Below are 19,817 nucleotides of genomic sequence, written 5' to 3'. Positions count from 1 at the left end.
ATCTGTAAATAGCATTTTTTCTTTCTTTCTTTCTTTCTTTTTTGGGGGGGGGGGTTCTTCCTGTTTTATTAAATTGCCTGATGGTAGGCAAATGCTTAAGCCCAATGCTTTGAAGTGAGGTATTACCTCTACGTCAAATAAGTGGCCTGGAAATCATAGTTTGTGAAAGAAAGCCAATTGTAACACATTCGAGTTACCATTTGCAACACAAGGGAAAAAACCCAATTACTGCCCAGCCCAAATTAAGTTTAAAAACAAAAATCTCAATCTGGGGTGTGTGGGAGTTACTTTCGAATTTCTTTGAAGTTACTCTCTGATTTCTTAAGACATCTTTTGGTGGGGAAGAAGGTATCGGTGTGAACTGAACCCCACTGCCTCCGAACTCCAGCAAACTATGGATGTGGAAAGCAAGTGTTGCAAGTGGCCTCTGAGAGCCCGCAAGAGGCTTTGAGATGTGAAAGGCACAGGACGACCAGGTTACTGGCTGGAGACATCCTACGTCAGTGCCTCATTTACACACTGCAAAACATCGGGCAAATCCAATCAGGCAATGCCTACACCCTCCACCACGGTAAAGGTTAATTTCCAACTTTCTTGTTTATGCCTTCTCTTCAGGGCTCTATTTCTGCACGGATAATCAATTCTGCGAAGCATCACTATATCATCCGTACAGGGCAGGGTGATCGCATTTCTATATCGCTTGCTGGAAAAAAGCTTGTTAGTGTTGGCAAAGTGTATCTGTTGAAAGTTTCTGTGTCAGACAGCTGGATAATGGATGTCCTCTCTAGCTGTCCTACACAGCTCTTTCTAGGACGGTTTCTCTCTGGCCTTCATTTATTAACTAAGGACTACTTAATAGATGGTTCTATATATTTAGAATTTAGGATCTCAGGGTGCCAGATGCCATCAATAATTCATCCCCTCGGATGCAAAGCAGTTAACGTTTCCTGGTACTGCTGCTCAAAAGCTGGCAAAGACGAGAGGAAAACCGCGGAGGGGTGTCATCAGTTACCTGGAGGGCTTCTGCTTGCTGAGTGCTGATTCGGATTTTGGGAATTCTGTAATCCCAAGGAGTAACGAGGATTTTCTGAGCATTTTTGCCCTGAGATTGGACTTCTTCTTTGGATGGAAATGTCACCACGTAATCCCGCCAGTTCTTCTGAAGGATGCCCACCACTCTGCCTTTGGGGAAATGAAACACAATGAGGCTTGAAGTGGGGAAATGTCACCAGTTCAGCAGAGAGGAGGGAAACAGGAAATGCAACATCCCATTTTTTCCCACACAAGTCGAGAGGTGCTGAAATGTTTGCCTTCCTAGCATTTTATTAAGATGGATCATTTCTTTTAAGACAGATGATTTTTTTTTAAATTATCATTGTCAGTATGCCCTTTCTTCAGCGGGGCCTGGTGTGACACTGAGAACCCATTAGTTCCACTTTCTCCTTTGCCCTTACCTTATTAATCTCAGGTTTAGGTATGTCGGGAAAAGTCTATGATTTTCACTTTTTTAAACCCACGCCTTCTTCTGTGCATTTGCACTGTCTTTCTTGCATTTTCCCGCTAGCCAAAATCATTTGTTCCAACATTATACACAGAAAAGTGTACAAATCCTAAATCTGATACCTAACCCTCTAAATCAACAAGAAATGTAATAGTTCAAAGTGCTATCTTTTCACAAAAATTTATTGAGGCCTTGTCGCGATGGGGCCTTGTTCTAGGTTCTAGCAGGGACGACAGGTGTGTGAAAACAAGGTCCCTGATTTCCTGGAGTTTATATTCTAGTCTGGGTGTCTGTGGGGGTGGGAACAAACCCACATGAGGTAGTGATGACTGCTGAGAAAGACACAGAGTAGGGTAAGGTGACTAGGAGTGAGAAAGGGTCAGAGTGGCAGCTATTCTAAATAAAGTGACTTCCGAGCAGAGACCTGAAGTGAAGAAAGGAGGATGTTTGGGGAACCTCGTTTCTGGTGGTAGAAAGGACCAGTTGGTCCCTGTGGCAGAAGCAGAGACATGGCAGGACCTAAAGATTGTTACAGGACCACTGTGGCTCCTGTGTGGGGAGAAGGCCACCTGGGAGCAGGGCAGGAGCAGGGAGACCCTCACCAAGAGGCTCCTGTGCACTGACTCAGGAGAGAAGTGGTGGAGAGCAGGAGTGGCTGCATCCAGGCCACACATCAAAGCTAGAGAGGACAGGACTTGCTGCTGCGTGAAAGAAGTCAAGGATCACTCCAAGGTCTTTGGGTTGACCCGCTGACTGTAGGGATGACCTTGCCCTTTGTTGAGATGGGGAACACTGGGGGAGAAGCAGGTAGAGGGTAGGAAGCAGGAGCCTGCTATTAGGCACGTTCAGTCAGAAGTGCCCTCTAGACATCCAGGGGAAGAGGCCAAAGAGGCAACTGAGAAGACAAAGCTGGAGGCTGGGGAAGGGATCGGGGCTGGAGAGATAAAGCCAGAGGACTGAACAGGGGCTCCCAGGGAGAGGGGGCGGAGAACAAGAGACCCAGAGGAGATGAGCGCATCCAAGAAGGGGAGAACCAGCAAAGGATCTGAGAAGAAGCACCCAGCAGAGGAGAGGAACCCAGAAGCCGAAGATGAGGAGTGATCTGTCAGCCAAACGCTGCCGACAGGTTACAGGTGCTGAGGGCTGGAGGCAGTGAGGTCACTGGTGACCTTGCCAAGAGATGAGAGGCTGAGGGTTCTTTTGAGGGGGGTGGGGTGGAGGAGGGGGAGCCTGACCATAGCGGCTTTGGGAGAGGATGGGTAGAAGGAGGCAGAAAGAGCTCAGAGTTAACAGTGTCACTGAGCCTCGCTGTAAACTGAAGCACAGAAGAGGGTGGTAGCTGGAGGGAAATGTGGGCACCGAGAGGGTTTTGCTTTTGCTTTTGCTTTCAGATGAGAGATATTACAGCGTGTCTGGGTGCTGATGAGAATAAAATAAGCCTGCAGAGAGGGGAAACTGAGAGTGTAGGAAAAGAGGCGACCTGGTTTATTAACAACTGCAGTATTTCTGGGTTGTTCAGAAGGAAGGTAAGCATTCATTGTGGATGACGCGAATGACTGGCTGGCTGGCTCACCTGTGGGCATGGGCTCGCTCGGGGCCTCGCCCGAGGCCTTGTCATCACTGTCACTCTCACCCAGGGCAGTGGTCCTTCCTTTCCATTCATTTTTAGGGAGCAGTTCGACAACTACCACGTCTCCGTGAATCGAGCGGTTTCGAGCCTTCATCCCATGGATTAGGATGTCACTGATCAAATCTGTATTTGGGGCAGCACAGAGAAACCCCAAAAGACGGGGGTGTGGGTCATATCAGTGAGGCACTGCAAACATGCTATTTCTGAGATCAAATCAGCATTCCTACAAGTAAAAGCCTCCTCCTTTCAAAGGTGAAGTCTAACTTCTCTGTTCCGCTGGTGAGGAAGGGAAGAAACACTGCCTCCACATTATGTGGTATAATGTGCTTTCCTAAGGTCACCCTTGGTCATCTTTTAGGGCAGGTAACAGTTTCCTGCCTGAGACAATGTCGGCCTCTGCTGGGATGCTGTCCCACACCTTCAGGGGGCAGGAGTGGTCAGCAGGCTGCTGAACTGCAGAGACTGCAGGCCAGTCGGGGCTGACACTGAGGACCAAAGGCCCAGAGAAAGCCTTCAGCCTCACCAGGCTCCCTTGACTGTCAGGGTCCCTTTTAAAATGGTTCCAATAAGGCAATATTGCTCACTAAGGCAGCAGAGGGCAGTGCCTTAAAATCCCGGCCAGCCTGCCCGGGCGGCGGGTTCAACCCCACCGTTTACCAGCTGTGTGATCCCGGAAAAGTTACTCTGCTTCTCTTAGTTTCCTCACGTGAGAAAGGTGGTAAACTAGAATAACACCCACATTAAGTGCTTACAACAGTACTTGATGTCCAGTAAGCACTCAATGAAATATTCGTTATTATCATTTTTTAGAGTTTATTACCATAAAATCAGAAATTACAGACAAAAAGCTAGGAGGCCAAAACCAACCCACGATCCCACACACCCAGTGTGTGCAGGGATGTCGGACGCGCTGTGTTACCTTGTGACAATTTCAGCTTCGCTTTCTTCCCTGTGGAATAGCAGAATAAAAAAGCAGTGTGGAAATTTATGTAAGATTTATACTGAACCTGAATCTTTACTGCTGGCTCCTTGAAGTCGAACAAAAGCTTCTGTTTGTGCTCTGTGTTTGTTGACATTCAGAATTCCCTAAAATCATAATAAAAATCAATGTGAGAAATTTCTTTTCTGCCTCCTTCTTTTTTTTTAATTGAAGTATAGCTGATTTACGATTTTCTGCCCGCTTTAACCTCCAAAAGGCAGTTTAAAAACTTTATGAAAACATGCCCATAATATTCTTATAAGGCTGTGATCCTTTTCTTTAGGAATAACAACAACAACAACAACAACAATAATAATAATTCATCACCAAGGTTTTTTTCTCCAGAGAACAGACCATCATTCTGAACAACTCTCAGCTATACCAAATGTTGAAAGGAGCAGGATTTATCTTACCTAAGTGATAAGTGGTCTTTAAGAAACCTTCTTCCTCAAAACATCCTCCCAGGAATGCTGTCAACTTCATTACCAATTGGAAGCATTCGCCTCTCCACAGATACACTCATTTAAAACACCCACACTTTAGGGATGGACGGGAGTGTGATACACTCAACCTTCAGCCTGGGTAAAACTCGTCTAAGTTGCTTGTTAAAAAATGTAAAATCCACGGTCGAACAGTCCTGTATCTGGACTGTGGTGGTGAATACACAAAGCTACACGCGTGATAAAACGGCACATGCACACACAGACACACACACAGAAGTGCGTGTAAAACGGCTGAAATCTGAATAATAATTTTATGCTGATTCCCTCTCAAGATCCTGACAGCATCTTTGTCCTGGGTCCTTGGAGATCACACAAAGGGGCCCTCGAAAGGGGCAGGGAAATGGCAAAGGAGTGAAGAAGGCCAATTCCACCAGTTTTGCAATTCTGCCAAACCTCCAGAATTTGACTGGAAAATATATTCTCTTTCCCAGTAACAGGAGGCATTGAAGGGCGACTTGCGTGACGCTCACTGTGTAACCCAGTTAAGAACATTAGAGATTAGCTCCAAACCAGAGGGCAGTGTCTACAGAAGACTCCCGCATCACATTAAACACCCCTGGCCTTGACTTACTCGGACCCATCTTGCTGACAGCCTTTGAAATCAGAGGCCTGTGACCAGAGGCGAGTAAGGAAGAGACGGAGTCACACAGGCTGGCCCGGGCCCGACTCCCCGTTAGCACCCTCACCTGGATATAGCGCCCGGATTTAATGCCGGCTTCTAGCACTTCCAGGGGAAGATGCTCTGCATACTCCTTCCCGTGGCTCTCCTGACTCTCATTCTCTCTTTCTCGTCGAGACTGAAGGATAGACTCACACAGTTCATGGGCGGCCTTTAAATCAGGCCAGAAATTGTCCAGATAATCCTGCATTTAATAAAGGCACAGGAGAAACATGGTCAGAAGATAACGATTCTTCGTTATAGCAGTATTACAGAAAGCCCTGAACAGAAACAGGCACGCGGTTTTGGAGCGCGTTAAATGAGCACGGCCTTCCAAGCCTCATGCTGCGGGTCTGTTTCCTGCCGCCTCCTTAGTCCCTGCAGCCTGGCCACGTGGGGCCCCAGGGAGGCTGTTCCTACCAGGGAACGCGCCCACCTCCCTGATTACTCTGCACTTCCGAATCCCACCCCCTACACACATCCGTGCACGTGCACATGTCCAGTCTGCCTGTCTCTACACAAATCTCACTGCTGCAGACAACGGCCTGCTGTGAATGGAGAAGAAAAGCTCCAATGTGTGTGCTGTCTTTTTTTTTCCCACTCTGAAACGCTTGAAATTTCTAAGAAACCTAAATAAGCAGACAAAAAAATGGCAAGACGTAAAGTGTATAAGGAACGTCTCTCCTCCCTCAACTCGCTGGCAACCTCATTTAGTAGAGAAGAGAGAGGAAACTCAGAGGACTAAGTCTTCTTTTGTGACCGTACAGAGGTGGTTACACCTTTCATGTGGGTGATACTCTATGCTGCTATCGATGTGATGACCTGGTATAAAACATAACTCTGAAACAAGTGGTCAGGGTCCCCTCGAAGGAGAACAGTAGTGAACATTATCTGAATATTATTGTACATACAATATGTATTGTTCATACATATTATCGTATGAACAGTACTGAATATTATCGCACCCCTTGGGGTAACGTTCAGAGAGGCCCTGGACACAGCACCCAGGCAACCACCCACAAGAGGCCGGCGTGGTGAACTTGGCTGTGCTACATCCGTTCCTCCTGTCTAGAACACATGCCCTCAGGTGGTTGACTCTCACTAAATAAGATCAAATTTATGTTGTGGGGGAGGGTAGAGTGCATGCTAAGCATGCACAGGGTCCTGGGTTCAATCCCCAGTCCTGCCCCTAAAAAAATCAATCAATCAATCAAATTACTGTCCCTCAAAAAAACTAAAAAAAAAAAAAAAAAAAAAGAATCAAGTTTATGTGTGATTTTTAACTCAACTTTAAGTCTAAGAAGGTAGATTCTAGCACATTCTCTCTTCTCAAATTAAAAGGAAAATAAATTATCCTTCTTGTCAGTTCCAGCCCTTCTCCCACTAATTTCAGGGTCTTGTTCAAACTGCTTTCTTCCTTTCCCTAGTCCTTCCAGAAGTTCTGTCTGTGCTAACATCCCTTCAACAATCCTGTGGCCACTTGTCACTTACTAACACCAAACTTTTGCCGCTACGAACCACAGGCTGGGGTTGCAGAAGAACGTATTGTCTTCGTTCTTCCCCAGTTAACTTCAGGTCTTCAGAAAATTCTGGGCTTCCCGCTCATCTGAAACTTCACAGTATCTCTTTTTTTCTGCCATCACACACCTCTATGAAGCCCTCAGTCACACAGTTTGCTTAGGAAATGTTGTATAAAATAATACTGTACTAAGCTACCAGACTACAAGGGAGAGTAATTTTCACAAAAGGTAGAAAAATGTAATTTAAGTCAACTGTCCTCTGCAAGAACAAGACATGATGTATTGCAACAGAAAAAATAAGGGACACTGCCATTAATATCCAGTGCCCCTGGAAAATGCTGGCATGCCAGAACACTTTTTTTTAATAGCATGGCCAAGAAAATTCGATTGGCAAATTTTTAGCAATACCTGCACCCAGGAACCCTTATAGGATCTACAATTCAAAATCCAAGCAGGTTTTCTGTAAACTGACAGGGTAATGGAGGGCCTCATTTAAGTTTCTGAATCAAAAAATAGTATCAACCATTGGAACTTGATTGGCCAATTGGGCAGAGAGAAGAGACCAGTAATCTATTTTGGGGGGAGGGGGGTAATTATGTTTACTTACTTATTTCTTTTTTTAGAGGAGGTACTGGGGATTGAACCCAGGACCTTGTGTATGCTAAGCATGTGCTCTACCACTTGAGCTATACCCTCCCCTCGAGACCAGTAATCTATTGAGAGATTAGCAAGCATCCTATTCTCCCAAAAGGTACCTAAGAAACAGAAGAACTGTGTTACTCGAACAGCCCAAGAAACCACCACTGATACCGCATCTCCTGTCTGTTACACGTACACCAAGCTGGCCCGACACCTTCACATAAGTAATATCACATCTCACCCCTTCCTTTCCACCTATGAACCCCTATCCAGAGTCACAAGTGAGGAAATATGAGGAAAAGTGGAAAAATAAGACTGGCCTTTAAAACTGCTTTGTGTGTCCTCAGGGAAACAATTTGGGAGGCAGTAGTGCGTGGTGATAAAGAGCTCTGGAATCAGACTGCCTGGGTTCTAATCCCCGTTCTATCACTTTCTGCCTGTGTGACCTTGGGCAAGTTCCTTAGCCTTTCTGTGCTTCAGTTTCCCCATCAATGAAATAGGGATTATAACACCTGGCTCATAGGGCTGTTGCAAGAATTAAAGGCAATAATACACTTAAAACAGTGCCTGGCAGAGATAAATGTTGGCTATTACTATTAGGTGGAAGCATATAAAACTGCCATTTTGAAGGTCAAAAACAACAGAATATTGGCAATTTTATAAGATTCAACCTTCATCATCATCATTACTAACACTGCTATTATTATAACTATAAACATAAATTTACTGACAACAGAAGCTTATTAGGCTGAAGTCTTGGATGCTGTGGGCCGTGCAGTCACAGGGAATTCACCTAAATTTGTTAAAGTCAAGATTAATTAGTTGGGGTAGCTCACAGCGAAAAAAAATGCAACAATGAATATACATATGTTCATGTATAACTGAAAAATTGTGCTCTACACTGGAAATTGACACAACATCGTAAACTGACTATAACTCAATAAAAAAATGTTAAAAAAAAAAGATTAATTAGTTGGGGAGTAATGAAGACATGGACCATCTTGAAGTCTTTCTTCATTCTTTATTTTTCCTTTTCCAAATTGCTAAAGGGATCTAGGGCACTACTAAGGAAATGCGTGCGCATACACACACACACACACACACACACACACACACACACACACACACACACACACACACACAATTATATACAAAACAGCTGGAAATACCTTGAAGGAGACGACAAACACTCCTTCGGTGTCACTTCCATACTGCTGAATTGTCTCTTCATCTTCTGTCACCATAACGATGGGCATCCGATCCTGGCAGTGGTGATAGTACCAAACGGCTGCGCTGTATATGCTCCTAGGAAAGCAGAGGCCACGTGAGCCCTCCCAAGGCCGATCAACACAAGCTACCCTTCAGAAAAGCACACCTGGCTTCACATCTGCTACCCTCTGGCTTATACAGACAGCCATTCATTCATTCATGTGACAAACACTCCCTGAGCACCCATTATAAACATGCCCTGGGGGATACAAAGATGAATCAGAAAGCTCCTGACATCTCTGCTTCTCTAAGACGTCCAACCACCACAGCAGCCTCTTTCATCCCTTGACATGGCCTGGAAACTGTGAGGCTGTGCCATCTTTTCACACCTTTTAATTAGAGGGCTGAGCCTCACAGCACCACACGGATGACAGGCTAAACTATGGGAGGTTTAAAAGATGAAGAAGCAGGTCTCTGGTTAAAGAAAAACAAACAAAAAAACCAGGCTGCAAGCAGCTAAAGATCATAACCCAATAAGGACTGATTGAGTACCATGTGAAATGTCTGCAAAGCTTCCTGAGAAGAATCTGAATTGGAAAATGGAGTCCGGGGGGTGGGTACAGCTCAAGTGGTAGAGCACGTGCTTAGCAGGCAGGAGGTCCTGGGTTTGATCCTCAGTACCTCCTCTAAAAATAAATAAATAAACCTACTTAGCTCCCTCCCTCCTCCCCCCCCCACCAAAAAAACCCCCCAAAAAACAAAGAAAACTGATTCTAGGTCTGGAGAGGAGTATTCAAGAAAGGATCATGTTTCCAATGAAGTCTAAAAACTTGGAGGGTACATTTCTGCAGGCACCTGTTTCCCTTTCTGCAAATTAAGATGCTATGTAAGGTACCTTTAGTTCTAGAATTAAAAAAAAAAAAAAAAAAAAAAAAACTCACTGAGTGCCTACTTCGTGCAAGGCTGGGTAGTTAGTAAGTGTGAGTACTCACATGTGACCCAACCTAGAGAAGGGTTTGCTTTTCCCTCTCTGGTATTAAGCTCTGTGGGAACCTGGGTTCTATTAAGGACTCAGTATATACCAGTGCTTACTTTTCTTTAGGGAATTCAAATATTTAATAGCTATACAGATAAAGAATTAAAAGGAAAAAGATGATGTAAATGTTTTGCATGAAGAAGTCATTTTAAAGCTTATGAAGATCCCCTTTGCCTGCTACAGAAGAGTGAGGCAGAGGCTGCTGGTGCCCAGCACCTGCACCCTAGCCCACCTGTGACTTCAGCGGCAGCTGGGTGGCAGTTCCCTCCCACCTCAAGGGCCCACTGACTGGAGTTAACACCCCTGGGGAACGGCCCTCAGCTAAAGGGGTAACTAACTAAACGACTTCACCTCGGCCCTTGGAGGCGACTTCTGAGGCACGGCCTACGTGGTTTCTTAGAGGGTCCCAGAGGACTGAGCCTCAGGTTTCCACAGCAGTTACATATCCTTCACTGCTTTCCCTCCCTCTCTGTCTCCTTCTCCCCACTTCCCCACTCCTGCTTCTGGGAATTGCTTCTCACATGAACATCACACCCCCAAATCCTTGCTTCAGGCTCTGCTTTTTGGTGATCTCAACTAAACACCACACTTCCTAGAAGAGCTTTACTAGAATTAATCTACCACTTCAGTTGAGATATTAAAGCAGTCTATGCCAGAAAAAGTGAGATGATCTTAGCTTCAAAGTAGGACCACTCCCTGCTGCTCGCTTGCTCGCGCTCTCTCTCTCTCTCTCTCTCACATACACACACACACACACACACAGGAAAGCAATGACTTCAGCATCACTGAAACGATCCTCCTAGCCGTTAGGGTCTGGGGCAAACTCACTCGGGGCACCTATATCTCCCTAATTACAATTTCTGAATATATCAATTATGCATTCCAATGACACATCTAGAATACTGACCCATTAAGCATTTCAGTATTAATCATGGTTCTGGAGTAATTGTTGGTTTGTTCCAGCACACTATTTAGATCACCGTTCAAGTAACCGATGGTAAAGAAATTAAAGACGATTGCGTGAAACCCCAGCCACGCGATGCCATACCTGCTCTGCCACTTTTCCATGGACTCCCCTCTCTCCCGGGGGAGGTAGCAGGATTGCTGGAATTCATTAGCGAAGAGAACGCAATCATGACGTGCGTCCTTCAGGAGATTCCGCAGTTTGTTATACTGTCTGTGACACAGAGAAGAAAAATAAATCTCTCGGAGCAGGTACTCATCTCCTGCCAGCTCTTGCTAAGGTTCAGAACAGATGAAGCATTTAAGAGCAAAAGATCGATTATTTAAAACCTGAGAAACACTTATTTATATTGGCCTGCGTGTGTGCAGCACCTTTGGGCTGCTATCTCCATGTTGCCTGCTGGGATGTATCTTGTGAGTTGGTCTGTGGATCAATGAAACTGCCCCACTCCCCTTTCTGAGCCTTCTGGTCACCTATTATGTAATTACCCCCCCACGGCTCCTTCCCCCAAGGCTCACAGAGGATGTGGAGGTAGAATGGAGCACTTTGTGTACCCCACTTTGTTCTACACATGGCCTTAGGCATTAGCACTTTTTATAAAAATTGAAGTACGGTCAGTTACAATGTGTCAATTTCTGGCATGCAGCACAATATCCTAGTCATGCGTATACACATATAATAGTTTTCATATTCTTTTTCACTAAAAGTTATTCCAAGACATTGAATATAGTTCCCTGTGCTATCCCAGAGAAATTTGTTTTTTAATCTATTTTTATACATGGTGGCTAACATTTGCAAATCTCAAACTCTTATTACGTTTTTTACTTTTCGCTGGCAGCCCCAGAAAAGAACATGTAAGGTCAGGAAGTTTGGGAATTTTTCTGTGAATCTGATTGATGCAGCCACCTCGTTTACATGAATGAAGGCTAGCTTCATGTGTCAGAAACTAACAGAAAGTTTTAAGGTTTTTCCCCTCAGGAGATCTCTCCAATAATGCTAGCCAAAGCAAATCAAATTTGAAGTCTCCTGTGGGTCAGTTTCTAAGAAGGCACTTTTCAATTGTCCAGGTAGTATAAAATACATAAAATTCACAGTTATTTTCAAGAAAGTCAATTGTTTAGGATTGATATTAAACCAGATGTTAGATTAACGTATAAATTATCCAAAGTAGATGACTGGCATTTCATATAATAAAATTTGTGCTCTTCCCTTCCCACCTCCAGCCTGCCACCAGGGATTTAAAAATGAGCCTTTCCATTATAGCAAAGACAGAACTCTCTGGCCCTCTCTAAATAAATGCTTACTACCGACACCTGTGTCGTCTTAACAATTCATAGAAAACAAGAAACACTAATTTTGCTTTCTTACTAATTCTAATTTTGCGCCATCTTAAAAAGAATCATCAAGTAACAGCAACTTACAAAATGTCCTAATAAACAAAGGGATTCAGTTTCATTTCTGTGAGTGGCAGCTTTCCTTAACCGAATTCCACTTGTGCAAATAAACGCTGCCTCCCACTACCCACCCCAGAAGTGCCTAGAGGGTATGAAATTGGTAATTTTCTCACCTTCTCAATGATACATTTAAAATTACTTTTAAAAAACCTCTTAGAATATGCATAGAAGAGTCGACATCACTGGGTTAACAGGACTGTCCCTGCGGGGTCCTAAGGCAAAGACTTCCACTTTCCGCTTTACACATTTCCCCCATGCGTGAACTTTTTTAAATGAACACTTTTTTGTTAAGCAATAAAAACGATTTTGGAAGAGGCTTCATAAACATCTGTGATTTATTATCTCAGAGAAAACACTGAAAAGATACTGGCTGATTTTTCCTGATCTTTTCCAGTTTTTGTTCCCTTTATCTGCAAGCCTAATGAAACACCAGGACTGAGTGCAGGTGTTGGTTTGCAAACTCCCTTTCTGACTAAACACCCTCTGGTGGGCAAACAGTGGTTCCCGGCCGCTGCCCTTCGTCTGCCGCAGTCCTGCTCACGGTGAACGCAACGCAATCACTCGTTCTTCAAAAAACTCAAAACTACAACCAACCTACCAGCCAGCAATCCACTTCTGGGTGAAGACCCTGAGGAACCGAAAGCCAGGTCTCGGAGAGATATTTGAACACCTGTGTCCACAGCAACATTATTCACAGTAGCTAAAAGGCGGAAGCAGCCCAAGTGTCCATCTAGGGAGGACTGGATAAACATATACCATGGAATAGTGTTCAGCCTTACAAGGGGAGTTCTGACACACGCTACAACACGGATGAACCTTGATTGTATTATTTGTATTCTGAAGAGGAGGTAATTAGGTTTCTTCACTGAATTCCGCTTGGAGGAGGTACCGGGGATTGAACCCAGGACCTCTTGGGTGCTGAGCATGCGCTCTACCACTTGAGCTACCCTTCCCCCTGGATGAACCTTGAAGACATTACGCTGAGTGAAATTAGCCAGTCACAAAAGGACACATATTGTACGATTCCACGTACACGAGTTTCCTTGAGTAGTCAAATACACGGAGATAGAAAGTAGAATGGTGGTTGCCAGGGGCCCTGGGGAGGGCGAAACCGGAAATCAGTATTTATTTAACGGGTTAGAATTTCAGTTTGGAAAGAAGAAAAATGTTCTGGAGATGGGCTGCACAATAGGGTAAATGTACTCAACGGCACCAAATTACACCCTTAGACATGGTTAAAATGGTAAATTGACGTTATATATGTTTTACCACAATTTCTTAAAAAGCTATGCTAACTGTCAAAACAAAATAAAACAGAAAAATAGAACCACCCGTTTGAGTGGGATCAGTGTTCTGAAAGGAACATGCAGGGTGTGACCGGATCAGGGGAGGGATGGAGAAGGCACCTGGGAGGGGGCAGCACAGGGACCGGAGGATGGGTGACAGTCCGATAGACATAGGGCCCAGGGGAAGAGAGAGAGGGGACAGGATGCTCAGGAAAGCAGACAGTATGGTTCCTCTTTGTATCCTCAGTACTTAACCCGCAGCAGGTACTCAATAAATGTTTTCCGAATGAATAAATGAACTCACAACCCGCTGTGACAACAGTGATCCAAATACAAGACAATAAAGTCTTGGGACAAACTCCGGTATTTTCAGAACCCAGCTACTCTTTTGCTAGGCTTCACGTCCACCACTGCACTGCTCAGCACACCTGTACTTCAACCCGGGGATTCTCGCATCTGGTCCTCTCCAAACACTGATGCTCCAGGAACCAGACCCAGGGGATGTACCACCAAATGAGACTAATGACAATCCTTCCTAATGTTTAAATATATATATATCACTTAGCCTAAAGAATTTTCTCAATTCTAAGTCTCACTCCCATATATTTTCCCTAGACTTTTAGTGTGTGCTTCCATTTGTCAGCTACCTATCAGGCAGATAAAACAAATGAACAAATGGCACAAGAATATTAATGGGGAAAGCAGGAAATAAACAGCGAATCACTCCGAGTTTGACAGTCGGGTTTTCTTGTAGGCATGTGGGCTTACGGTTATAATTTAATAGTGCATATATACAATACAGTCATATTTTTTGCTAGGCAGGGTTGGTGGTGTGTAGGATGGAATTAAGATATATGAGTATCCTGCACGGAGCCAGCAAAGAACATCATGGTGCCTTGAACAAGTCTGTCCTGAATGACAGGAGAACAGTTTCAGATAGTCAAGTTCAATTAAATTATCTTGAGTTTTAAAAATGTCATTCTTAACAGAAAAACCCTAGTGTCCCTGGACTGGCTTAAGTGTTTTCCCAATCTCCTTTATCTAAACATTTCAAACAATTGCTTAGGGAGACACCTAAGCTTACCTTCTCTAGATTGATTTTTTTTAAGCCATTTTTATTCAATGGTGACCTTAACTACAGAGGCAACATCCCCCTCTGGGGTTAGGAGTGGGCATCCCACAAACAGTGGGGAGGTGCACAAGGGAGTGAATTCTGTACTCAGGGTAGCATTTCTTCAGTTTTTGCAGAATCTAGAGGTCCTTGAGTCTTCTACAAGAATTCAAGCTTCTATTTCTATTTATATTAGGTGATATTCTTCAAAATTTTTTTAATCTTTTATTTTTTGGTTGGGGGAGGTAATTAGGTTTACTTATTTATTTTATTGATGGAGGTACTGGGGATTGAACCCGGGACTTTGTGTATGCTAGGCATGCGCTCTACCACTGAGCTATACCCTCCCCCTTTAAAACACTTTCAATGCAGTATATTTTGGATCAGTCTTCTCACTTCAATGCCATTTGGTGTCAGGGCGTGCCATCTCGGAGACCTCAAAGACACCTCAAACTCATGACCCCCACCATCCCACCCCCGACCCTCCTCTGTGTTCCCTCTCTGTATCCAGTTATATAAGCCAGAAACCTAAGTTTAACACTTAGCACTACCTTCTCCCTCATCTCCCGTATCTAAATCCATTACTAAACCCTATAGATTAAAAAAAAAAAAAAAAAACAGCTCTATTGAGATATAATTCACAGACCATAAAATTTACCCTTCTAAGCTGTACAATTCAATGGTTTTAAGTGTAGACACAGAGTTATGCAACCGGCACCACTATTGAATTCCATTTTCATCAGCCCCAAAAGAAACTTATCCCCATTAAGCAGTCATCCCCCAGTCCCTCTGACCTTCATCCCCTAACAACCACTAATCTACTTTCTGTCTCTTGAATCTACCTATTCTGGGCATTTCATAAAAATGGAATCATACAATATATGATTTTGTGTGTGTGGCTGGCTTCTTTCACTTAGCATTCTATTTTTAAGGTTCATCCACGGTATAGCGCATATCGGTACTTCATTCCTTGTCATGGCTGAATAATATTTCACCTTACGGTTAAATTACATTTTGTGTAACCATTATCAGTTGATGGATTTTTGGGTTGTCTCCATTTTTTGGCTGTTATGATTAGAGCTGTTATGAACACGTGTGTACAAGTTTTTGTGTGGACGTGTTTTTGACTCACTTCGTTATATCCTTAGGAAGTTCTATGGTACAGCTCTACTTACAAGTTCTATAACGCTTACTAAATAGCTCTTGCAAATGTCTGTTTCTCCCTCCATCTCTAAGCTACCACAATCTCTCATCCAAACTAAAGCAGGAGCCTCTACTTCTTTTCCCTCCATGCCTCTTCTCCACTGGCCCAGTGACCTGTTCAAAATCCGAATCTGATCACGTTATCCCACCCAGCTTAAAAATCCCTGACATCCCTGAGGCCCGTGGGGCCTGCTGTCCAACCCAGGGCCGTCCTCTCCCTTGTTCTCCCTCCCCATGGCCCTACACAGCAATTTCCTCACCGGGAAAGCTTTTCTCTTCTCTTTGCCTGGTTTACTCCTACTCATCCCTTAGAGCTCAGCACAGGCATCTCGCTCAGGGAAGCGGTTCCTCGCCTCCCTGCCTAGTTTGGGCTCTCCTGAGCCAAGCACCCCTCCCTCAGCGCGCCTGTCACAGCTGCAGGTCTCCATCTGTTTGTCTGATTATCTGATCACTGCCTGTCTCCTCCTCAAGTGCACATCTGCTTTTGTTCACCACTGTATCCTCAGCGCTAGCACAGCTTCTGGCACAGTCTCTCAGTGAGTATCTGTTGAATAAACAGATGAACACCTGAACACGTGAATGAACGCGGCGGACAAGTCAGCCTTACAGGGCTATCAAATGGCCCCTCACTAAATAAATGTGATGATTGTTAGATGGCCAAACGTGTGATTATCCTGAACAATCAAAAACTTGACATTTTTCACACTGCTTTGTACAATATGCTTACGAGAACAGGCATTTTCTGCCCTGGTATTACTGAAATCAAAATACAAAGTCATATTAAATACAGAACCTATGTCTGTAGACACAGAGGCTGTCTTTCTCATATTAAACTCAACTCTGGTGATTTCATTTCAGTGAGACAATGTCATCTGTCACATTAAATTACTGCTCCTATACAGTTTTCTTACTGTAGCTTTGTTTAATTTGAAGGTCCGATTTGGGTTGAGGGTTGCATTAAGTACTTAGGTATGAGGACTTGTACCTAGATTTATATTTCAACATATTTAACTAATTCAATTTATTTTATTGTATTATTAACACTGGGTATCCATGAGAACTGTTGTTTTTTAGAAACAAAGCTGATAACATTACTCACATTGAGTAACACTGAAGCATTGGATGGGGAATTAGATCATGTTGACCTCTTAGATCCTTTCCAGCTATAATATTCTGTGATTCCAATCTTATGCACTGAGAAACTGAGACTCTGAAGCTACACAGAAGGCATTCAGGAGGGGATTGAAAGGAGAAAGCAGGGCATCCTTTCACCAGATAATAGACCAGACCAGGTATTTTTCCTTGACAAAGCTTTCCTAAGCAATAATGTTCCTAAAAGCATATCAAATGGAATAAATTATTCACCAGCATCTCAATATCTCTAAGGAAGAACTGAAAAAACAAAACAAAATGTTTCCCAACATTAAACAAAGCAAAGCACCAGAGAGCCTCTGCTTGGCCACCTTTGATTAAATAAAAAACTCAAATGACTTACACTTAAAACTCACAAAAGCCAACTTACTAAAGCAAATCTCCTGAATCTTGTATATTCAATGTCTATCATCAACCCTAATGTTGGCTTTCAAAATATGACACTTTCCAGGGCTTAGGTAATTTTGGTCACTGAGCTGTTTCAACCCGAATACACCTGCTGGTCGCTTAACAGATAAATAGATAAATAAAGCATCAAGTCTCCAAACTTGCTGGTTTCTCTTCCTGCCTCTTCTTCCTCTTCATGAATCATGTTCATTTCCCTGCATTAGGGCCAGTCTCAAACCTATTTCCTTCAGAAGACATTTAAAATCCCCACATCCCATGTTGATTTCTGCACTTTGCATGGTCCACATTTAATTATCCTACATGTGTCCCAAGTATGCCATAATTACCTTCCTGCATCTCACTCTGACAAGACAGCAGGTTTACTGAGAGAGGGACCAAGAACTTCTTTTTGTACTCCAGGAGGCCTGGAACTAAGAGCTCACAAAATACTCAGGAAATGGGAAAACCAGAGTGTTATCCTGTGGGCTGGTTCCATAACTCCTCATCTTTTGTTTTTACATTTAGTGCCTTCAGAGACACGGTAGAGCAATGGAAAACCAATCCTTTTTTATCAAGTTAACTACTTTAGAAATGTTCAGGAAAAAAAAGACATTTAAATTCCAATTCTTCGCTCTCGAATGTCCCGGGAATTGGTTTTTAAAACAATCCTTAATATTAAAAATATTTTAGAAAACAGAAGTTGAAAAGGCTCAGTGGTGTGTTAGCAAGCCGAATGCGAGCAACAAATCGATTTTAGGAGCAGAAATTGAAATACGACACCTGGAGCAGCATTTAAACATGGATGTATATAAACATCTATATTTTTGAGTCTGAACAAAATCAACTTCAAGCTCATTTAAAAATATTCTATCTGAAAAACCTGCACACAATCTAGTTAATGCATATTTTTTGAACTGAGCATATAAGGACAACTTATCATTTTCATACACAAATAAACACATTTCATCTTTTACTACCAAGGTCTGAAGAAACCACAGCATTTAAAAAAGAATAAACACATAGCTTCTGCTTAACTTGGGGTGTTAAGAGATTGGATATATAATTCTAATATGCTGTTTCCCTACAGTCTTCAAGTTCAAATCATAAATCTTTTCCCAATGTTAAAGCAAGCAAAACCGTTTTTCAGAGTATTTGTTTAAAAGGTAAATAACTGTTCTTCATCTAGGTACAAGGCAAGTATTTTAGACTGATTTCAATCAGAAATCCTTTGTTTAGAAAATACAGTTACTGTGGTTGCTGGTTAGACTAGTAATCTAAAAATAAAACAAGTTATCTCTTGTTTCATTGAATAAATCACAAGTACAATCTGCCTCCACAATACAGGAGCCTAACATTTAAAAATATTTTTTCCCCCAAAGGGAGAAAAAAAAGTAAACTTTTGCAATAATGTATCTATAAATAAGATTAAATAACATGCAGTTTTCAACAAGAAGTTAGCAATAGCTCTGTTACTATAAAAATGCAAACCAAAAGCCAAGAATCTTAAATACCCACGTCTTGGGGACACTGCGGCTTATTGATCTACAGTCAGATTTTTGGCCAGGTGTTGAAGCAGAAACATAAAATAACATTACTGCATTCCTCAGTAGCAAAGAGAATGCCAAATTAGTTTAAAAAGTCCTTTCTGGCAAAAATAAAGAATTTCTCCCCTCCCCCTCTCACAAGGGACCTTCTCTAAAGGGGGGCGGAAAAAAATCCGTGCCATAAATAAATAAATAAGCGAAACAGATACCTCCGGCCCCTTTGGTGCTGCACAGCTTGACAAGCCGTTTGCATGAAAATAATTCCCTTCAGTTCCGGAAACTCAAGGATCTCGAGGTAATCTTGAACAATTTTCCAATCTGGGATCATGTAATGAGTCACGTCACTGGACAAGAGTTTCCCATCTGAAGCATAAATCCACAATGTAAGCGATTAGACAGCGTTTGCAACCCCTGGTTTACAACCATTTCAATGTCACGGTGCCCCGGCGTGTCAAATAACTTCCAACGTGAACTACACTGTTAAGTTTTTAAAAGACAAGACAAATCTACTAGGGTAGAGGCCCAATGCAGCACATTTTTTCATTTTTTTCCCTCTCATTCTTCCTTTTTTTTTTTTTTTTTTTTTTTGAAGCTGTGATAAATAAAAGCGCAACGTGGTTAATTGATGTTGCTGTGGTGTAGATGACGGATTAAAAACAAAGACAAGTAAATCTTCAGGAAAACTTAAATATATCTGTGTTAACTCATTGACGGACACTCAACATTCACATGGGGCACCCCAACTATACATGTCAACCTTTTGTTTATTATGCCCAGCCATTTCTAGTGAGTTCTGTCTCAAGCCCGTGAACGTGCTCAGAAGACTCCAAGGGCCAGAAAGACTGGATTAGAAAAGGTGTCCAGTACAAGCATGGGTCGTAGTGGGACTTCCACCCAGCCCGCGTCACGGCGCTGCTTGGCTAAACTGTAACTGAAATGTTCACCTTAACTGTAAACTAAGGGTCCCAAAGACTGGCTGGAAAGGACCACCGAGCTCCTCTTCCACCACCGGGAAGAGAACCAGTAAGCTTCACGGATAAA

General features: G+C 43.1%; 1 protein-coding gene across 4 annotated transcripts in view; it reads right to left on the bottom strand.

Moving 5' to 3' along the window:
• The window catches only part of DIS3L (DIS3 like exosome 3'-5' exoribonuclease), a 31,036-nt gene that overhangs the window by 10,245 nt on the left and 974 nt on the right, over window positions 1-19,817 (bottom strand). For all 4 annotated transcript variants that reach the window (XM_031452884.2, XM_031452886.2, XM_031452887.2 and 1 more), the window contains exons 2-8: window positions 18,986-19,139; window positions 10,724-10,852; window positions 8,600-8,735; window positions 5,300-5,476; window positions 4,139-4,217; window positions 3,075-3,254; window positions 1,013-1,182 (exon numbers count right to left, since the gene is read on the bottom strand). In XM_031452884.2, the coding sequence (XP_031308744.2) occupies window positions 1,013-1,182; window positions 3,075-3,254; window positions 4,139-4,217; window positions 5,300-5,476; window positions 8,600-8,735; window positions 10,724-10,852; window positions 18,986-19,139 (1,025 nt within the window). The remainder of the gene's footprint in view (window positions 1-1,012; window positions 1,183-3,074; window positions 3,255-4,138; window positions 4,218-5,299; window positions 5,477-8,599; window positions 8,736-10,723; window positions 10,853-18,985; window positions 19,140-19,817) is intronic.

Source organism: Camelus dromedarius, chromosome 5 (assembly GCF_036321535.1).
Source record: "Camelus dromedarius isolate mCamDro1 chromosome 5, mCamDro1.pat, whole genome shotgun sequence".
Classification (NCBI taxonomy): Eukaryota; Metazoa; Chordata; class Mammalia; order Artiodactyla; family Camelidae; genus Camelus; species Camelus dromedarius.
This window is presented reverse-complemented; position numbering and strand designations above follow the sequence as displayed.